At 38.1% G+C, this 22749-nt stretch overlaps 1 protein-coding gene across 3 annotated transcripts; it reads left to right on the top strand.

Moving 5' to 3' along the window:
- Positions 1 to 168: 168 nt before the first annotated feature.
- On the top strand, positions 169 to 21455 carry NRG4 (neuregulin 4). Of its 3 annotated transcripts, XM_071441778.1 has the most exons (8): positions 169 to 296; positions 1394 to 1468; positions 4436 to 4596; positions 5566 to 5620; positions 9577 to 9670; positions 17151 to 17300; positions 21049 to 21128; positions 21221 to 21455. In XM_071441778.1, exons 4-8 carry the CDS (start codon positions 5611 to 5613, stop codon positions 21235 to 21237), a joined length of 351 nt encoding a protein of 116 aa, XP_071297879.1. In that variant the 5' UTR covers positions 169 to 296; positions 1394 to 1468; positions 4436 to 4596; positions 5566 to 5610; the 3' UTR covers positions 21238 to 21455. The 3 variants fall into 3 exon arrangements, with proteins under 3 accessions (XP_071297879.1, XP_071297877.1, XP_071297878.1); XM_071441776.1 differs by lacking the exons at positions 169 to 296; positions 1394 to 1468; positions 4436 to 4596; positions 5566 to 5620 and adding an exon at positions 5636 to 5776; XM_071441777.1 differs by lacking the exons at positions 169 to 296; positions 1394 to 1468; positions 4436 to 4596; positions 5566 to 5620; positions 21049 to 21128 and adding an exon at positions 5636 to 5776.
- The last annotated feature ends 1294 nt before the right edge of the window (positions 21456 to 22749 follow it).

Here is a 22749-nt window from a genome sequence, read left to right as displayed (position 1 = left end):
GGCGGCGGGTGGCGCGCGCTGGAGTACTACGAGCCGCGAGCCCCCGGCCCCGCCCCCGCGGCAGCGCCGCGACCCCCGCGCCGCGCCCGGCCCGGCCCGGCCCGAGGGGAGCGCCCGGAGCGCCGCGCTCGCCCCGCTGTGCCCCGGCCCTGGAGGCCGGGATTACATAACGGCACCGGAGCGAGCAGCTGCAGGATTCCAGCATGCGGATTAGGGATTACGTTGATTCAGCAGATTGTCCTGTGCATGTCTGAGAAAGATTACACCAGCAGAGTTAAGAATACCCGTTTGCTGTGGTAAGCCGTGGTTTAAGTAGAACAAATTAACTCAATACAAAATTAAATGCACAAAAAAAAAAATGAAGTAAAATACCCCAAGGTTAAGAACTTCTTTAGTGCTTTAATTTTAGATGCTTTAAATGGTCAAAATAATAGAGACTGAAATTCAAGTTTGACAATTATCTCCCCTGTGTTTTGGAACAGCTGATATTAGCATCAACCAGCTATTAGTGCTGGATGAATCTTAAAAAATCAAAATCATTATTATGAAGACTAGTTACACTTGATTCTTGATGGCTGCCATGTAAATATCTAAACTCTTATGTCATACATTCCTAGTAACTCAAGATTATTGAAGTGGCACTGGTCTATTTTACTGTGTCACCGTGTGCTAAACTGTCTCCTTGTATGTTAGCCTGTAATATGGATTTTTGAGTTCTGATTACTGGATCCGAGATTATTGACATTTGAGAGCTGACATTATAAGGGACACTACATCTGCCACTGAGGTATGAATAAAAATTAACCATGCAGAGACAAACTTCAAGTTGCATTCATTTCAGTTGATTTCTTACAAGAGTTAGGGATGAAACTTGGAAACAAAAGTGCCACAGAAGAAATCAGTAAGCACACAGAATGATAGAATAGTGGTGGGGGTTGTTTTCCAGGACTGATAGTGATTTTTTTTAATTCAAGGGTCTTGTAAAATTTAATAATTCCCCTCACATAAGCACACACAGGCTTGAAACTGGAATCTCCATCTCAAAATTACAAATCTGTGGTGTGACTACAGTAGTTACATTGGACAGAAGCCTCAACTTCGTGGCTTTGCCAATGTCTGTATGAATATCTCATACAATAGAACTGGGGTTTCAGATGGAAATTTGCAGTTGTTTGCAAGCTTCTTAGGAAATTTTGGCAATGGGAAGTTTTCCCTGAAATTCACTGTAATGTCTCAAATTTCAATTTCAACACCATGATGAGAGCTTTACCCCTGTTTTAGTATATTGTTAATCCTAGACATACTTTAGTGGATAAAAATGAAAATGTAAACCTAAATATTTGCTGTAGGGATTTCTAAGATAAGAGGACTCAGCCATTTGTTGTCATTTCAGAAAACTGCAGTGGAAAGAATTTTGAAGAACTGTGTCCAAAGAAATTACCCTGTCAACCAAAGCACGTTGAGATTTGTGAGCTATTTGTCATCTGCTTTAGCTTCATGTCTTTTGTCTGAACTTCCTGATATTGTGGTTATCCCATCCTAAAAGAAACTTCCAGTGTATAAATTTGAGTAAAACATTGTTCTTATACAGATTTGTTATAAGATCTTACCTGGAATTCTTCCTTTTAGAGATCCTCATTTGTTTTGATGCCTTAGGTTTTGGCTTTTCTATTTTTCAGATTCTGTACTGCTTTAGTGTGTAGTTCTGAGCTTGATACTAAGGGATGGTGAGCTCTCCTCACAGAGTAGGGAGACAAAACAATTCCTTTCCTAGCTTGGGACCAAGGACAACCACCTAAATCTCAGGCCCAAGAGTACAAACAACATTGGCTGAAGAGAGAAAAACAAGAAGGATGGGACTCCATCACCTAGAGCTATAACTGGACAATTAACCCCAATATGCAAATGGAGCAGGACTTATAAAAATGAGAGCCCTTGTGACCAGTTCTGCATTTTGGCTCACCTTGGGTGCAGGCCTGGCTGGGCTCTTGTGCTGCCCGAGGTGGATCCATGGAGGCCTTTTAATAAATCCCTTCAACTCCATCTAGCCTCTGTTCTAGGCCAGCCTTCACAAGGCATCAGTTTCAGGCAGTTTGATGGATTTTTTCTGGTGCCTGATGATTTTCTGTGCTCAGATCAGTTATGAGCTTCAGGCACTGAAGGTATGAGAAGTTATACCTAGGTGAGAAAAAACAGACTGCTTTTAACAAGACTTCAGGACAGTTCCTGACTCTTGTAGAAAGTATGAGGTGTGGACTACTGACTGCTTGACAGTTATCAAGGACATCTCAGAAGGAAATTTCTATTTAATCAGCATAATAAGCAGTTTTAAAATTTTTCCCCTTCATTATTTTCATGACCAAATATTTGAGCTCAATATTGGGGCAGAATGAGATTTTACCTTTTTTGATTTTTAGAAAGAATACATAATGCAGTAAAATCCCATTCTCAAAGACAGCTGTAAGGTGCAACTTAATCTGAATGTACAAACAATGTGTATTTGAAATAGCCACATGACTGAAACCATCTTCTTTAATTTGGGGGAGAGTTTATATAGAGATTAATTTTAAGAGTGTTTGAATAGCAAAGATCCATAAACCAAAGCACAAATCATTATTCAGTGCTTGATTTTATCAGCCTGTGCTCATCAAGACTTACAGGTACTGTGGATGCTAAGGCCAGCTAACCAGTAAAAGTACACAAATCCAAGAGGCAATACAGATTGTGATTTAAATAGATGGGGAGTAAAGCACACAGGTTCATTTAAAGACAAATCTAACGAGTTCCAGACTCGTTTCAGTATATCTCAGTATACACAGGTGACCCAACTTTCATGTACAAGCATTTCAAACAATGCATTACTATTCTTAGCATCGCTTCAGATGACAAAGATGAGGGGAAAAGGGTAGAACTGATAAGATTTTTCAACAAGCTGGCACAGAGCAAAACAGGCTATATTTTAAATTTCAGATTAAAATGCTCCTAACTAGATATACAAAGTAACATTTCACAAACTCCCAAGATACATGGAAGATAAACGTTTGAGCATTCATACAACTGGATTTTTAGTTTCTGTGAGCATAGGCTATATCTGCATCTAGAGGAAGACTCAGTTTGGAAAGTGCAAGAAAGGTGCACAGATGATCTTTGTGTTTCTAGTATGAACTCAGTGCACACACAGACGTGAGTTACAATCAAATTTAGCAACAATTTCTGCTGCAGTGCTTTCTTTTCTTTAAATATATCATCTTATTATCTAATGAGATAGAGAGTCCATTCTTTTTAGAACACTGATACATACTTGAACTTCTGTTCAGAGTGCAGCACCTCAGAGAAAAACATCTAAATACATCATTACCTAATTATGTACTTTTCAGTCTTAAAAACAAAAAAGTTAAAGCTGTGAACACTGTCAGCAGCACCTCTTCAAAAAAACACCTTTAAACCCATATTGTGATACTTACTATCAGAATTAAAAAATAATGTTATGCTTTCACAGTGGCAGGGAAGTATTTTCACTCCCTCCCTTTGTCACCCCCTATTTCCTTGAATACACAGGCAACAGAGTTTGAAAAGAAATGATTAGCAGTCCCACAGCCTTCCTCAAGCTGTCTTGCTCTCTACACTCAGCTTATAAACAATTTGTCTTACATGGAACAATTAGTCCTAGTCCCAAGAGCTGATGAGCTGCAGAGCACATCCATTTAACACACTGATGCAGTAGAAAACCATCAGCTTGCCCTAAGGGATTTTCTGCCAGATCATTGGATTTAAGCATCTTCTGAAAAAATTGAACTTAGACCAGGAGCAGCACCAGAGGTCCTGAGGTACATACTGACTGTCAGATGAAGGAGAGGAAATGTGAGATCTCCTTTTGGCAGTAGCAAAACTCAAGCTGTTTTGTCAATTCAAGGATTCATTTCCTAATTAAATCTAGTACAGGAGCTAGTAATAAAATTTAGTTTATATATCCTGTTTATATTTTATGAGAGTTATTGGATATTATACAATTTTGTGGAGCTTTCCGTGAAAAGAGAAACTAAATTACTATTTTCTCCAATAAAACACAAATTTAAATCAGATTTTTGATGCCAGTGTGAAATATATGTATGATACAATTTACATGTACTACATTTTGTGAGTATTTTGAATTCAGCAATAAACTCTAGTACTGGTAACCCTAGAAAAATATGCAAGTAATCCTGTGAGCATGAGGGGTGTTACCCTATTCTGTCCTTGGCCCCTGTACATGTGTTTGTCTTTGTTGTAACCTCACCCCACTGCACTGAATGTAAACTGGAAACCTTTTTAACAGCACAAATAGAATCCAGATCTTGACTGCTAGAAAAGTGAATCTCCTGATTTATTTCTTTTGGAAAGATTTTAGTTCTGAAGTGCCACATGCTGTGTTAATTGTTCTTGCTTCTGTACACAGAGCAAAGTGGAGCTGTGAGCCACCTTTGGGTGGGGACCTTGCTGTTACAGCCCAGTGTCACAGGGAGCTGCCAGTTGTCATTGTCTTGGATGGACAGGACAGTTAAAAAGCTAGAGAAGCCACGAGAGGTCCCATGAAAACAAGAACCAGCTGCTTATAAAGTAAGTACAAATGCATTACACCTTTTGAAATGGGCCTCTACAGAAAGTCAGCTGTTAGTTAAAGCTGCAGTATAGGCAACTATTTATCATAAAGCTGATGGTTTACTTGATCATTTAATGGTTAAAAAAAAATCTTTCTTCCAATATAGGACAGTTTGCTTAAGTATTTACTTTGCATACACTCTGAAGAAAGAAAGCAAACATGACAAAATGATCTATTATGTTAGACTTATTCAGTAGCCTATTTGGTACAGTAAATCTTGGCTATATAACAAGAAAACAGAAGATAGCTAGGATAGATGGTTATAGAGTTGGCATGTCTACAGAATAAGATTCTTTTAGCAATGTCAAGTGAACACTGGTTTCTGTCCAGGCAGAGAGGGTTTCTATTGAAGATTTAAAAAATCATTGTACAAGTTTGATAAATTCACAGCTTATATTACAATTTCACCTGACATCCAGACATGAGGGACACTCAAGTGAAACACCTGTTGACTCTGAGAAATGACAAATTAGAAAGTTCTTGTTTGTGGAATGGAAGAGCTCTACCACCAAGATCTTACCTGACTAATTAGCAGTCTGAGGAATGGTTCAGTTGTGTGCACTGTCTTTCAAGGTGCAACTGTCAATCTAATTAGCTGGCCAGAATCAATCAGACTGCCTAAATGCATCAGATATTACAATTCTGAATAAGAATGGCAGTTTTTAAAAGGTATTCATTGTTTAAACATGCTTTAGTCTGAATTTAGTTTTATTCTGCCTTCAGGGATTCACTGAACTTGACAGCAGACTTGAATGTTTGCCATTAACTGTGAATTAATGGAACTTACATATAACAGTGCATTACTGTCAGAGTGCAATGGATGCCTTAGCAGAAACACTGAAAGTTGCATTCCAATAGCTATTTCTTCAGGGGAAAAAGACACCAGCTTCAAAAATGATATGCTTAATGTACATGTTTGTCTTTAGGTGCTGTTGCCTCTGACCAAGAACAAAAATTGTTGTGGGAATAATATGCGAACAGGTAACTTCAGCCAAGTCTGTACTTGGATACATACATCTAAATAATTGGAATTCACTGAAATGGCATTGACTTTGATAGCTGCCACTGGGACTGTCACAACTGCTCTGCAGAGATGCCATCCCTCACCAGAGTTTACCAGCCAGTGGTACAAATGCTGTAAGGAGATGTTTGCTCTGCTCAATACTAATATTTCAATGTGGGACTGGTTAGTGTGCAGTGTACAGCTGCTTACAAGTCAGCATGCACCAGCCCCCTTTTACCTTCTGCCAACATTTCCCACTCCTCTCTCTCCCTTTTTTGTGTTAGCAGTCCAGTATTGTAGCCTCTGGACTAGGCAAGACAGCTGAGTTTGCATCTGGATTATCAAGGCTGGCTGGCTCTTTGGGGTTAAGATGATATTGAGCCTGCATTTGGTTATTTTTTAAAGTCAGGACAGTCAGGTTACAAAAGTTTAAATACAAACAAGACAGTTTAGGGACACAGCACTGTACCAGCTACTAGGAAGAAAATTAACTCTATCCCAGCTGAAACCAGGACACCTGCATGTCCTCAAAAAGAATAATTAAGCATAAGTGTATTTAGAGGTTGCTATTACCTCAGTCAGTTTTAAGTATTCAGTCTAGCATTAGAAAGAACAACCTCATTTTATTCCTCTTCTTCCACCAAAATCCAATTTTTTAAAGAAGCTTTTGTGTCCTACTTCTCTTAAATCTCTCAATAGAGGATGGTATCAAAATACATACTTATATGTTATGCACAACATACATTGATAGAGTATTATTAATTTTAAAGCTAAATCTTTTGTATTTTTTTAATTGCCCATCATCTCTTGTCTCTATCTTCATTATGGAGTCTGACTGGAGTATACATTTGACTTTCAAAGCATACAATTTGCATTTTTAGATTAATATAATGTATTGACTTACCTCATGAAAAATCATAACACATTCACCAATGCTAATGTAATTGGGTTTTGGCTTGTATTGAACCCCATCTGATTCTCCAGTATACTCTTTTGCATCATTGACTATTGATTTAAAGGGGTAAACTGGTGCTTTCACACTTTCCTGTCTACAAATACAGAACTGTAACTTTGAAATTTGCAGCAAGCTACTGCATTTCAATATCACAGGTGTGGAGTACAATAATACCTATTATTGTGTTGTAGCAAATTACAATTTGTTATATTTTTTCTTGGTGTTAAAGCTTCCTGAATTTCTTTGATTGTCTTTCATAATTCTAACATCTACGTTATACTGTGTTACTCAGATAGTTTTACTAATCAGTAGCAAAGTATTAAAACACAAAATAGAATTAATGAAAAGCACAACTGGATGGAAAAAAGGGGTACCTGATCAAGGTGGACATAGACATTTCTTCAAGTTTCTCATTACTGCTGAAATTAAGGTTACCATTTTCCCCTTAGTATTGGAAGAAAAGTCTATTTCTAGAAAGAAATAGCCTATAGAAAAATTGTCTGTAATTACAATCAAAAAGGTTTCAAAGACTTCCTAGGCACTTTTTGTTCTCTCTCTCCACCTCTCTCACTTTTCTCTAATAGACCTAAGAGAAAGTGCCTGAGGTATTTTGCCAGAGCAGAAATGCCTGGTTGGGCTGCAGAGCTGGTCCTTGATCCGAAGATCACACCTTAGCAGTGTTCATTCTCCCAGCTGTTCCAAGGCATGAATGACTGGAGGCATTCAGCATTCTTCAGTGCTCTGCCCCTGTGCCAGTGTGAGGCAGGTCTGTTTCTGCATAAAGATGAAGAAATAGAAGCAACGAGGCAGGAGTTTAAGGAGGCTAACAAATTCTCATTAATTCTCATGAGAATTCCTTTGAAACCTTTCTGTGAGCTATTCAAAAGGATTTTTCTGCAGGGCCCACCTTCTATCATCTTCCTTTTCTGTCTGCTAGAATTTCAACAGTTAACTCCCTCAGACACTTAACAGAGTTGAGAGCAGGTCAAAGTTGGGAGTTTTGTTTTTCTCACTTGATTCTTAAAATTGTATAGATATTCTGATACACTGTTGATGTGTTCAGTGCCCTCTCTTGATTTAAGGAAGGATGCAGCCTTCAACTGAATTAAACTCTCACAGGAGGTCCACTGCTATGTTTGAATAGAATGAAAATCAGCTAAGGTGTAGTTCTTGTTTAAAAACCTCCTTGTTTTCTCCCATTCCTATTGTATTCCTATTGCAATTGTACAGTTACCCATACAAAATAATTTTTAAAGTCTTTTAATTGTGAACTTGCAGTAAATGAATTGCCAGCAGGCAAGCACAGAAAGCTTCAGAGTTAAAATAAATTTCCATTTAACTTCTAACAAGGTAGGACAGAGCACACATTTCTGTGCAACAAGGTCAAACATGAGCAATCTTTGCAGCCTTTCTTCTCCCCTCCTCCAGCTTCCTAATTTATCTGCACACAGGCAAGAAGGTCCAGTTACCATTTGGATGCTGGCACTTCAGTAACAGGAACATGAAACTGAATTCCTCTTGGGCCCTGGGGTATAACTGTCTTCATCTTAAAATAATGTAAGGACTTACTCACACTTCTGCATCAATATGATGTCATAGAAAGGGAAGAATGTAGGAGAAGGAGGGAGAGTAAAATTGGTAGAGCTGGTCTAGAGGATAGCAGGATGCACAATGATTTTTTGCACAGAAGTAGAAGTAGCTGAGCATTTCTGCCACTCTTAGAAAAGCCTGACTTATTTTAGATAAGTTGTAGAAGGTCTCTCTAGGGTAGAATGTCTTACAGCCACACTTCTTACTTTTTATTTTTCTGCAGGAATAAATAAAGGGGAACTTTATATAATAAAGGGGAACTCTAACTCTTTTTCTTGAAGGACAAATAAGAAAACTAACATCTTGATTCCTCTTAACTCTGTTATGTATAGAACATGTCTTCTATACATAAATAGTGACACAGCAAAATTCTGGTTTTCAGAACTTCTGAGAGAAATAACAGCAAGAACACCTAAAGTGTGAGGCAACACATGACTATCACCCCTGTGATGTCAGAAGACTGCTCTATTTTTGTTTTGGTTGAGATACTGTGGTTTCATAAGATAGAAGAAATATATAAAATATTAGATACATATATATGAAATGAGTTAGTGATGCATTAAATGTGTCATAAATATATTCAGTCCAACTTCCAAATTTAGACTGCTTTCAGGAAGAGTGAAGTGGTACAGTTGGATGAGCTTTTTAAGCACAGAATGGACAAGTGCTGCTACAAGTGCCAACATTAGTGTCCTGTATTTGGGGTGTTATCAGAATGCCTAGTTATGTTTAACACATTAAGAATTCATCTAAGAAGCCTACTGAGTTAGGAAAAAGGCTTTTTGAGATCTGTGGAAATGATATTGTAGCCAGCAGTCCTGTACATAAGTGAGTGCTGCAGGCTGTGCCCTGGTTTGGCCATTGAGAAATTGAGAATTGGGGTGGGGAAGCCCAGGAGTGTCCCAGGGTCCCATTGCAGCTTTAGTGCAGCCCAGAGCAGCCTCACAATGTCCTGGCCCTCACCTGGCACTGGTGCCTCTGCACTGACTGACTCTGTTGCTGGAGCCAGTTCAGTTTAGGTGGTTTGTGCCTCTGCAACAGGAGAAACCAGACCTCACCTAGGTCATGGGGTGAACCACTGCACTCACTGTGTGAGTGCTCATGAAGGGCAAAGGGAGTAATGGAGAATTTCTCACTGCAAGAGAAGGTTTGATTTATTCATCCAATTTATCTGTTTCACATCTGATATGGTGATAAATTTGTGATCTTTCCTCCATATTGTTACATGAAACTGTTCAGCAAAACAGTGCTCTGTGTTGCTGGCCTGGAAGGCAAGACCTGTACCTTTTTTGCTCATAGGCTGATTTCATTTGTGTGGCAATTTATCTTTGTGGTTTTTTTGGTTTGAAGTCTGTTTTTCTCAGTGTTTCTGTTGGTCTTATTTTTAAGATCATGAAGAACTCTGTGGCACCAGTTATGGATCTTTTTGTCTAAATGGAGGGATTTGTTATATGATTCCTACTGTATCCAGTCCATTCTGCAGGTCAGTGAAACTGAAGTTTGTGTGTCTAAGTATTGGACAGTAGCTGTCTAAAGACTGTTTCTCCATTTTCCTTCTTTAAGGAATCACTTCTAAGTACCAATGACCTATTACTTACCTAGTTTACAGAGACATGGTGATATGAAAAAAAGAAATGTGTATACTTGCTTGGCAGGTGGAACAATATTCAGTTATGTATGCATTCAGGATTATATCTATAATTAGAGCCATATTTCCTTATTACAATACAGAAAGAACAAAATACCCTTTGCCTCATGGAATATAGACTGTGGGAAAGGCATTCAGAAAGGCAAAGTAGAGTTTTTCTTACAAGTTAATCACATTGCAAAAATTTTTATAATATAAAATGGCCTGACCTGATCAAAATGCAGAGACACAAAAAATAATATAATCTTTTAAGAGGGAAAAAAAGAATGTAATTCAAGACTTACTGTGTTCTTTGAATCATGCTGAAATACTCAAAGAGCAGCTTTATAGTGACAGCCAAAGACTACTTGATAAAGAAACATCAAGGCAGCAAATAGAGACACTTCTCACAGCACTCCATAACAGAACCATTCTTCCTGAAGCCCACGTAGCAAACTGGAAAAGATGCATTTCCTGGTTTTGCATGTGGATACATGTCCTGCATAAATACTGCCCTATCTTTTTATTCTCTGGTTTAACAAGACATAAGATGCTAAATAAAACCGTCACTTTTCACAGTCCTGCATTTACTAATTCTGAGTTATTCATCAAAATAAATTATGGTTGATTTAATGGCTTTGCTTAACAAAAAAATAGGCATTCAGACAAATATTAGATACACTTAAGGATATTATCTTTTTTCTTCTATGGCAACTTTTGTTCCCTCTTTTGTCTTGAGCTATAACTAATGATAACTGGATAAAACAGTTGAAGAAGCAAACAACATCTTTTCCCAAATGCTTAACTAAAATATTGCTTTCTTTTGTTTGGGACAGTTCAATCTAAATACTTAAATTCAAGCACGTAAACTCATTTACTTAGACAGGGAGAAAAGAGGCAATTTTGTGGTAAATGCTCACTGAAAAATATACACAGCATATCACTGTCATTGTTTAGTGTCACAATGAATCAGATCCAGAAGTGAGATTAAAGCTCTGAAGTGCTGATGATTTATTCTATGTGCTAAACCTTGCAAGCTTATGCAATATAAAATGAATACTACACAAAAAAAGTAAAACATTTTGAAATACGTATGTTTTTTTCCTAGAAGGAATCCTGTATTATTGTACATAAATGAAACATGAATGGTTAAACTGAAGAGCAGCTGCTCTTCACACAATTTCAAAGCACCCTCTCAACTACTGCTGGACTGTGTAACAAGGAATATGTATTCAGTGCAATAACTATAAATATGAAGTAACAAATACTCAGAAAAATTCATTCTTCAGGAGCACAAACCAGTCAGCATAGATCATTTCCACCTTAACAGCTCCAAATGAAGTAATTTTCAATTCAGGTACTTTAGGATTTTATAATCTTCTGAAACAGAAAAGTAACATCTTAAAGAGCATTTTTCTGATACTCAGGCAATCTTATTTCATTTAAGTTATCAACTATTTTTTTCTGTATCTAGTGGTTGATTATGAAGTTAGATGGGTTTAAATAGCAGCATTCTATTTAAGCACATCCTCATTCTAAGCATGTTCCTTAATCAGTCAGAGAAGGCTAATTATAGATGAGAAAGGTTTTGTTTACACACAGATATCTTAGTAATCAGCAGTGATGTGAATAGAAACAACAGAAAAAATGCATCACTATTCAGCAGAATTCAGAAAATATTTGGTGCTTTGGAACTTCATGACTGCATCGTCACACAGTTGCGCAGTTTCTTTGATTAAGGTTTCTGCCAAATCCCACCCAGAGCTCCCCAGTGCTCTCAAATGGTCATGTCCTACTGAAAGGAAACTCAAAGCACTTTTAGACTCAAGGGCTGAATGATTGTTAATTAAAAGGAGGAGATGGAGAAAGAACAGAGGAGCAAACTGTAAAACTACCTTAAAACACATTTGCCTTGACATGGTGCTTGGTAGCACATTTGTGTTGTGCTCAGCAGAGTTAGTCCAGATCACCCTGTGCAACATCACTGGAAGTTATTTCACCATGTGACTAAGAAAAATGCATCATTCTTTAGAAAGATGTGCTTTGTAGCATGCTAAAAATGAAGAGCTGCTGTTCACCTTTGGAATTTCAGGGGGTTTTTATCAATCACAAATAGATACATACAAGGCAGAGATTTAATATCTGTTGAACATTAATTGACCCCCTCCATGTGCAACAGTAGCAGATTTTAAACATAGCTGATGTGTTAAAACATGAGGTTGCTCAGCTGCCATCGTCCCTCACTGCTTTCCCCACAAAGAGTTCATGTTCTCAGCAGTAAAAGGCACACCTGTAACCATAAACCAGATGAGCTTCAAACCCAGGAACACTCAAATGAACTAAATAAACAGGCAGCAGGACAGAGGAGGATGGAAAAGCAGCTGCCTCAGGTGCATCATAAAACACAAGGCAGAAAGCTGTTTGCCTCAGCACCTGAGGCACAGCTGTCCCATAATCACCAATTAATGCACTGCAGAATTAAGTGAAGATTTTGGTTTCTGAGGGGAAGCTCTGGTACTCCCATTTTTTTCTTATACTTGGCAGATTTCTGAGAGCATTCTTTCTGTATTTCAAACAAAATACAGATGGTATAAGACAACATGCACAGAGCTCTGCTTCAGAGGGCAGTACACACAGAAATTAACAGTGAACACTCATTTTGGGACAGGGATCCTACTCTGCCCAGAGCTAAGAACTGCAAGAGACACAGGCAGGCCTTGCAGATCTCCTCCCTGAAATGTGCATCTTCAGGGATATCTCTTCCTTTTTCCCATCCTTTGCTTCCATCCCAATGGAATCTCTCCTCCACCTTTCCCACAGTAATTCCCCTTTCAGACATCCCCACAAGTCACACACTTGCTGTGCTCTCAGCCCTCAGAATATGCACCCTACAAGTTGCCAGGGAACTTCCCAGTCATCTGAGCTTTTCTTCTTTCTCTGCCCCCAAAAATACACTTTAATGTACCTCAGGTTCTTTTGAAAACAAACTGACCAATTAGTATTTTTCAGTTCTGCTTTTGTCTTGAAAGGTAGGAATGAAAGTTAGAATACACACTAAAAGTATAGCTAAAAAGAGTCCGTAATTAGGATTTCTTTTTAATGGGACATAAGATATAAAATGCAACACTCTCTTATGTGTTTGAAAACTCTTACCAATCCAAATGAATATAACTGCCAGATAGGGAAACCTTCCCATATAAATACATAGCTAAGGGAGGGGAGATTAAGCCTTTCTTTTAGAGAAGAATAACCCATTCTTTCAACTTCTCTCCAGTAGGAGCATTTTATTTTACTCTCAGTGTCTAGAGAGTAACAGTTTTGAAACTTCTCTAAATGCAAAGCTTTTTTAAAGAGTTACTTAGTTGTCCAATTAACTTTGCCACTGCTTATTCACTTTGGCTCTAAATTCTTTTTCATACTTACTAGATGTTCTTAGACTGTATGTATTTGGACAACTTTTAGGAGTCAGCTACAGACTGAAGATTATGTTGATGTTGAAGTTATCAGCCATGTAATCTGAATTGCATTGACAAGCAGATAATTTCTTATCTTTTTCTGCTCAGAGCTTTGTATCTACATGGAAATAGTTTTTATACCAAGAAGTATCCAAAATTTTTCTGACTAAAGGAAGACTAAAAGTAAAGTCAACACCCTGATAGTATAATGCAAAGCAGTGAGAATCTGCATATTCGACTGAAATTCTACTTCCTGCTTTTACAGTCTGTTAGATACTTCCTTATGATGCCCACCTTAGAGTCTGGTAAAGAAAGAAACTTCACCTTCTTGCTAAATCCCAGTACCATAGGATCACTGCAGTGTCCAACAAGCAGCATCTGAAAGGAGACAGCAGTGATGCCCCTGTTACTGCAAGGCTGTTATGCTTTAGTTACTAATCAGATTGTAAAGGATCAGTGGAATTGCACACCTGCTGGTCATCTCCTGACATCTTACCCAATGCAGTGCATTTTCTTTCACCTTGCATTGATGCTGATGTGATTCATACCCTGTGCTGAAAGATTCTATGGATTTCTTTCCATATGCTGGTGTTTTGTCTGCAGCTCCTATAGGAAATTTGTATACAACATTTAAGGCTGGCTTATCTCATCTGACAAGAGGTGTGGGTGTGTGTGCACGTGTGTGCAGCCATCTAGGAGAGCAGAAATCTGGATGCCAGCTGAAAATGGGAGGTTTTAGTCACAGATTTTCCTCAAACATTGAACTCTGCTGTCTTTCAACTCTGAATGAGAAATTCAATTTTCTTAGAGGGGGAAAGACCTTTTTTCCATTTTAAAAATCAGCTCTGGAATGCTGCATAGCAGGGCCATTGAAAGGGCCATGTGCAGCAGCAGCAGCAGCAGGTTAACAGCCTGCAGGTGACACAAACACAGTGAGTGCAACTCCCCCTTGCTGCAGCCTGCCCCAGGCTCCTCTGGGGTTTGCCCCAACTCATTCAGGTGCAGGTGCAGCAGTGCCTGTCGTGTCAACAGCTGCTCTTAACTGGTGTGCTGCTCTGGGCATCCATTATAAACAGGACAAACAGAGCTGCCCTGGCTTTTGAGGTGTGCACAGTAAGACTGAGGCTGCACAGACATCATCCTTCTGGGTTATGTTCACAGCCCACATGCTGCTTAGAGACTGTTTCTGTCTTGCTTGCAGTCACTGCATGTGTAACTCCTCTGAAATTATTGGAGATTTCCCAGTGCAACAGGATAAGCAGGTCTGAGAGAATTTCACTGCTAATTACTGAAGTCTGCTTAGTTTCTTTCTCACCTATTTTAGCAAAGGACTTGCAGAAGAAACCTTTCCTGGTTGTCTTAAAGCATCAGTTGCTTCTATCTTTAACATAGGCCTTTACCTGTTTGTACATCAGGAAAGGTGACTTCATAAAAGCTTGGTCAAACCAATATTTGAACATCTGGATTTTCAGAAATCCCCTAACTGTAGCACAGCTTGGTCACATTAGCTATAATTTTATTATTAAAATGTAACCCAAAAACACCTCATCTTAATTTTCCTGCTTCTATGAAAACCCACATAATTTTTAGGTTATATGACAGCCTTTTCTAGGCAGCACAGAATAACTTCCAGCAAGTTTAGAGAAAGTGGATGGGTAGTTTGGTAATCCCTAATGCATTGCTCACAGTTAAACAGATACTGGCAAACCAGCTAGTCATATTTCTACAACTTGGTTTTGTTACAACCATGCAGAATTAAAAGGTTCAGCATCTAGGATGTCTTAAGTTTGGCATGTGCTTCTTTAGTACAGGCTTTTTTCTTTTTGCTATAACCTTGCATTCATATCACTATAGTTTTCCCCTTACCATCTTAGGCCTTCAAGCTCTTTTCCCTCTTAAAGACTTGTGACTACCTTAAGCATCTGGCTCTGTTTTCTGTTTTGTAGGAAGTGCTATGGTCTCAGTGACCCTTTTGCTGTGCTGTCAACACATTCCCAATTCCTTTCCTTCTGTCTTTGCAGCACATGAATACAGCTCCCATGCACTGTTCACAGCAACTCCCTCTCCTGCATCACAGCAGTTCAGTAACCCTTACCCTTTACCTGCTCCTCTCTCTGTGCAGCTCTCTGCAGCTGTGACTGTCTTCTCTTCCTCCTGCTATATTCTGCCCTTTAGGCTACTGACTTACTCCCTTTACACTTTAGAACTTTTCCATGAGCCTTAATTTGATGCCAAACCTATTTTTTTTTTTCCGGTATCATTTTAGCCTTGCATTATTCTCCAGTTTTCATTGCTATTCAAGAATACTCCTATGAATTTCTTATTCCATTTTCTTTCCCTGTTACTCTATTCAGCTCTCCAAAGCATTTCTCTCTCACTTGCTAGAGAACAATGCCCCACTCAAACTACACTTCTATTCTTAAAGTATTCTACAGTATTTCAGAAATAGGCCACTGAAAAGCCACTACACTTAGAATAAATATCTGGAACATTATCTCAAGCAATCAGAGCAGTCTGCCTACCCTTGCTTCTCCCAGCAGTGAAACATCATGACTTTGAAAAGCCTCAGATTGTCCTTAGTAAATGCTGTCTGTTTGATCAGTTGCAGAGCTTTAATATATGATGATAATTAGATGTCTTTTTTTAGTGCCTAAATCTTCTATTATACTTCCAAAGACAAAGAATTAAAATAAAAGGGTAGTAACTCTCTGTGCAGTGCTTTAGGCCAGCAGTACTGAAATACTGGTCCATAACCTACAGAAAGTGTAGTGGGAGTCACATCAGGCATCATGTCAGAAAACTCACAGGGATCCTTTGGTCTTAGTTAGATATGCTAAACATTCTTCTTTTTTGGCAGTTCCTCCCCTCTCCACCTTCTTACCCCTCATCTGAAATTATACCTTGCAGCTGCCAATGGCAGTTGAGAACTTCAAGTATGTTGCAGAGTTTAGCCCATTTTTCTCAGCTGGAGTCTGAAATTGCTTATGTCACAGATTATTATGACTTCAGTGCCAGAAATAGCAAGAAGGAGCAAGATCTTTAGTAATACAAATAGAGAAGCAAATTTACATATATAAAAAATACACACAGAATCTAGATATTGAAAGAAGTGCTTCCCATTTTCTGTAATGAAATCAATTCCTTAAAAAAACTTAGCAGAATAAGTGCAAAATACATAATAAATGAAGATTAGTTTAGCTTCAACCTACCTATTTTTGGCTGAATATTAATTACTAAGCCATTAATTTTATTTATTTTTACTTAAATATCATACCATTTTACCATGGTAAAATACCATATTTGTTTTAATCCTTTCTTCAGGAGAGGTTTTCAGAAGCTCAACACATAAAATAAGCAGAGTAGAGAAGACTTCTAGTAGGTGTGTCCAAGAGGGGGTTATTCACCAAGCATGTAGCATGTTCTGGCATGAATTATTACACTGCATCAACTCTTTCTGCAGTTTAAGCTGTACTGTGCCTCAATGAATTCTCATTTCCTCGATCTCTTTAGCTGACACTACTATTTTCAACAAAGGAAGCCAGAAAGGTACCTGAAACAGGGAAAAGCAAGCATGACTACTGTGTGAACAGAGTTAACACTAAAGAAGTAGGCTTAATTAATTAAATCTGTCAGTGATGAGTACATTAAACTTAATATATAAAAGCAGGATGGATCAGAATGTCAACTTGATGCCCAACATGCCTAAGTCCCTTTGTTCCAGAAATACAAGGTGAGAGGAAATTCTGTAAGAAAACTTGCTGTGAAGCAAATATAACCTTTGAATTGAGTCATAACAAGTTCTCTAGCCAGAAGAAGCCTTTTGTGCTTTTCATTGTAGATGACAAGCTACCATCTAATCCAAATACAACTTGGTTTCCCAGGTGTATTGAGAATTACACAGGAGCTCGTTGTGAGGAAGTTTTGCTGCCCAGCATCAAATCCCAAACAAAAGGTGACCTGTTTGCAGCTTTCTTGGCTTCCCTTCTTCTTCTAGGAGTTCTTGTAATTGGAGCATTCTACTTCCTTTGCAGGTAAAAGTGATTCATAAGGCTGAAGCTATTCAATCAAGTAGAAATGTCTTCTGGTAATCATGTACTAATTATTTGAATGTAAAAGTATGTAATGAATTATCCATAAGGTTGTATGGTTATTCAGCATAATGAATGGGGATGTCTCAACTTGTTGCTTGTAATATTTACTTCCTGGCTTGAAGTTTTCTTATTTCTAAGCTCTTACTTACAGCTGCTTTGTAAAAAACACCCATAATACACCCCTATCTGAGATTTTGCAGTCCATCTAGAGTTAGTGCTAACATTTTAAAACATTAGTCTGCCTTCTGTTGTCCAAAGATGGAGAAGTAGTGGTAAATTAACAAAGGATCAGAAACTGTTCCTACTGAATTGGTAACTGAAGCAGCTGGTGCCACTAGCTCCTAATTCTTCCACCACTCCCAGTCTAAAAAGGAAAAATACTAAGGAAAGAATGATATTGAAGAATACTTCCAGGTAGATGTTTACTAGCATTTAGGACAACTCAGAGAGCTTACTAATCTGTCCAGGATGGTCCAGGTTTGAGTAGAAGGCTAACATCAGTGCCAGACAGCAAGTGCTGCAGGGTTGGTTTTAGTAGCATTTTAGGTATATTAGGACTTGGAATGAAAACACAAAGATTTACTGGGATTGAGGCCACTATTTGATGCTGTACATATATCACTACACTTACACCAAACCCAAACTAACTTACCATCTTCACTTGCAATGCCCTCTCTATTTTGCACCTGTGCAATGCACTTGTGTCCCCTCTTTATTTTTAGAGTACAGCACTTTTTGTAAGAACTCATTTTGCCATATACCAATAATATGTGTTTATGCATCTCTGTGTCTCTCTACAAGGCAACTTACAGCCCCTGTAATTCTTTACCATCACAGACTTGCAGAATCTTTTCTTTCCTCCTATAGTGCATTTCTCCTAGGTTATGATAACCAAAGGTTCTTGCAATTCTGTTCTTTGTGCTTCCATGGTCACATTGCCAAATCAACTTTTCTGATCTGTGCTTTCAATGAGCGACCTTTGGAATAGCTGGTCTAGTTTTACCTCAGCTGCTGTCATGGAAACCCACTGAATACCAGCTTCTCCCACAGCTGAATGTATTTAGAAGAGATAGCATTTGATACAACAGTTGGTATAAAAAATTCCCTTGTTGTAAAGGATACCCCCCACATTAGCAATTTTAATTTAATTAATTTTGCTTAGCCATGGAATGCCACAGCAGTTGTTTGCTAAAAAACATTTGCAAATTACTATAAACTTATTAGAACAAAATACAGCTTAAACTAACTTAAGAAAAATACACTCAAGTCTCATAGAGATACAGACAGTATTTCTTTAGAAGTAAAATTGTCTCTGAGAAAAGGAAAAAAAAATCTTCAGAGAGTAATGTGTTAAAAGACCCTTTTTCTTTCACATACAGTAAAATTAGGGGAAAGGTGGAGACAATCTATTGAGTTTTATGGTCCAAGTACAGAAGCTTGGAGTGATAGCAATGACAGGTCTGTGAAAATTCCTTTATTAGATAGTTAGAACATCAGCTTCTCTTTACTCACACGTTACCTGACTGGCAGAACAAGTAGTAGTGCCTCTTTATTAGCAAAATAAAAAGGGCAACAACTCAGTTATAACACAGTTGCCCTTGAACTCCATCTTACACACCAGACTAATTTGGGGAATCTCATAAAACCATTATGAACCTCTTTAGTACAGATTAAAGAACCTACCTGGCTAAAATTGTCTTACCTTTACACTTCAGAGGCTGATGTAGGATGGTCATCTGCAAGAGAACTCATCTAGAAATGAAACACTTTACATCTCTAAGTCCTTATCTCTTGGCTGAAGCAACCAACACATGAGGAGTCTCAAGTGGATACTTTAATGTACTCCCCTCTTTTCAGCTGAGTGAATGAGCATTATTGCTAAGAGCTGCCATTAATCCCCACCTTTTTCTCAAACTTCATCTATCACCTCTACCTTAGGAGAGGGTGGAGCCTTATAAGGGTTATGAGAGTTTGCAGCACCTTTGACTTGGTCTACTGACAGCATATTAGTTTTAACATTTAACATGTTAAACATGTGAAGTTTAAAATGCTAACAGACATACTGTGCTAAAGTTTCCACTGCTCCACTTCATTAACAAAGACATTTGATCCACAGTCAGAGAGCAGAAAGGCTTTTTCCTGATACTGTTAGTGAGCATTGCCATGGCTCTTCCAGCAGAGGGTTCTAGTGGGGTTTTAGTATGAACAGTAATGTAATCTGGAGGGGTGCAGAAGAGGAGATACTAACTGAAGTTCAGGACAAGGAAACTGAATTCCTAAAATTATACATCAAATCATTTGGAATATAGAACTCAGTGCTCTGTTTTCTCTATTTTCTTGTCTGTATCACCGTACCTCCCTCCTTTCCAAGTTTTCTTTCTCTCAGGCTATTTGGGGCAGATTTGAGGACCAAGCATGTGCAAGTGCATTTCATGCTCCCTAGAAACAAATCCATTCAACATACAAGGGTGGAGGTTGTGTCTGCTTATAAAACTAAATCATAACTTACAGTGAAAGTAATCCATAAAAGAGTAGCACTGCACATGAAAGCTCTGGCTGAACAGTGGGAAATAATTCTCCTTTTGCATTTAACTGAGTCATCACATTTTTATCAGCTGATGATTTATTTTTTCCAGTCTGCAGAGCACATGGAGGCAGGGCAAACACAGATCTAGCTGCTCTCCATCTTGAAACAACCCCCAGCTTCTCCAAGAAGCAGTGCTGATAAAGCCTGTCCTTCTGACATGGGCAAAACAGGGAAGTGTACAAAAACCCCTGCTATTATTACACTGCTACTGAGGAACAAATGGCATATTCTGCTTCCAGCAATTCACCTATCACACCAGGTCCATCTGGTCTTCTTCCTCCAGAAACATATTTTGCCAGGGTTACTGGAAGAAGAATAAGAAAGGTGATGAGAAGAGATGCCACATAAGCCAGCTTTTCTTTAAAAGCTTAGATAAGCCTAAATGCCACAGATATAGCTCAGAGGAATAGAGCAGACCCTAGGAAAAACCAAAATAAATCTGCAGTTAATTTCTCTATTTCACTGTGAGTGCATGCTAAAATGCCAAATGACCTGTAAAGTAAGTGTAATATTGATGAACAAGAACTGAGCCAGCCAAAACAACAGGGTCTAGGAACAAAGCCATTTAAGCTGTCCAAGACAACAGACTTTGTGGAGGAGTTCCATCACCACAGGACACAAACTGGACACAACAGAGGATAGCTCATGACTCTTCTCAAGAGAGCAGATGTCTGATTACTATTAAAAGAAAGGGAACTAGACAGCAAATGATCAGCTCCATTTACAAGATTTGCTTCTCTTCAACAAAGTGTGGAAAATTTCACATCATTTCCAAACACTGTGAGAATTGATAAATAATTGTGTGCTATTTACCAATTTTTTAAATAAAGATCTAAGAAATCAGACAAACAGTTCCCTTCAGGAGGGAAGCCATGTAATTCCAAAGGCTGTACTGCCCTCTGATCTCTGTTCTTCTCCCTCAAACACATGATTCTCAAAAGCAATGAGTTAATTAGAAAGTAATTGGAGAAAATCCATGACACTTTTTCCAATGGAAAAATCATTCTATTAATTTGTCTCTTCCCTGATAACATTTTTCCCTCTATGTGTATTTTTCTCTCTCTCTCTCTCTGTTGTTTCCTTTTTGTTTTTTATGGTCAGGAAAGTTTCTATTCCAAGGACAAGTTCTTCAGAGTGTGGTGCCAACCTAGTTGAAACTACAAGCAGCAATGGCTGCAACAGTGAGTACAGTTTAAAATTAAATGACTGGACTCCACAAGGCAAGTGGGGGAGGAAGTTTTTGTTATTAAAAGTCACATGTTTTATTTTTCAGAAATAACAACAGCCTAAAGCATTAGAGTGGAAGAATGGTGGAGAAAGAACATGCAGAGCAACCCTAAGAATCTTAAATTGTAGAGGGTGACATGATAAGCAAGATGAGAGAAGAAAGTTGACTGAAACAGGAGGCTGACATATTGGAGAAGACATCTAAGACTTAAACAGTTGCACTTAATGGAGTTTCTATGTACTTTTAAAACTGTCAATTATACAGAAATCACTATAATTTATGTTTGAATTCTGTGAGATTCTTTATGCTTTTCAATAATGCACAGCTAGATGCATGAGATAATCTTGGGTTTTACTACATGGGAAATAAAAAAAGTACAATTTTTTTTTCACTGCACAGAGAATATGAGATATCACAGGATTTTAGTGTGAGGTGATATGAATTTTTGATAGGGCTTTTTCATTTTTCACAGGATTTCCCCAGAGGAGCTGAAGCCTGTCTTGATTCAATAGTTTCAAAATTGATATTTGTGATACATGTCCAGAATTTGGCTTGTTTCAGATACCCTTACCAGATGTAGGGGGAAGACCCCACCTTTCTCCCAGCTAATACTTACTTTTCTTTTTTTTTTTTTCTTTTATTGTAACACAACATCAGCACGAGTACCATTGGTAGTTTATTGCCCAGGCTCCTGGCACACTATTTGAATTAGAATTAAAGGGAAATATTAAGAAAAGAGATTGGTAATGGTGAAAATTTTCTAGGCAGAGTTTGGTGTACATTCCTAATACTAAGCCAGACTAACATCAATCTTCCTTGATGGTTTTTAATTTTGTCTGGCTTTCTTCTGAAAATCTCACTACTGAGGGAAATTTAAACTTTACCTTGAATATTCCAGCTGATATTTCAGATAGCAGAAATCAGGAATTTCGTTTGGCAGGTCAATTTCTGACACAAAATATTATTGAGACAGGTATCTTGGCTGAAAAATATGCTGCCCTCTCCAAAGATTTTCTTTTATTCACATAAGCATCTGTTGATCACACTAATACATTATATACCACATTTTGGTCCCTCACAGGATTCTCTTACTCAGACAAAAAGAGGCCATCTGCCATGGTCCATGTCTTTTCTTTTTGCCTTCAAAACACAAAGAGAATGTCTGGTTAGTCAGAGGCATAGAAAATGTGAACTGAACAGGTTTTATTTTCAACTTATTTCTAGCACTGGAGGCAGAAACCAGCAAAAAATCAGGTATGTTCCCATAATGGCACATTACCAAGCAGGTCATTATATGGGATTTATAAGGTTGTATTGAAGGGAAGATTAGCTGAGAAAATTCATTAATTGAAAGGAGAGAAAATTCAGAACAGAGATTTCTTATCTCTGAAAGAAACAATCTGAAGATGTATAAAACCATAGGTGTAGAGAAAATCTTTTGAGTAGTCCTGCTATTTACATTTGCCTCAATAGCTGAATACTCATTTAAGTAACTTTACCCACTTTAAAACCTCATGCTTGCTTCTTTGAAGAGACAGAAGTATCAATTTTGGCACTGCAAAACTTTCTATCAA

Source organism: Agelaius tricolor, unplaced genomic scaffold (assembly GCF_023055355.1).
Source record: "Agelaius tricolor isolate 1412-34295 unplaced genomic scaffold, bAgeTri1.0.p SCAF_16, whole genome shotgun sequence".
Taxonomy (NCBI): Eukaryota; Metazoa; Chordata; class Aves; order Passeriformes; family Icteridae; genus Agelaius; species Agelaius tricolor.
This window is presented reverse-complemented; position numbering and strand designations above follow the sequence as displayed.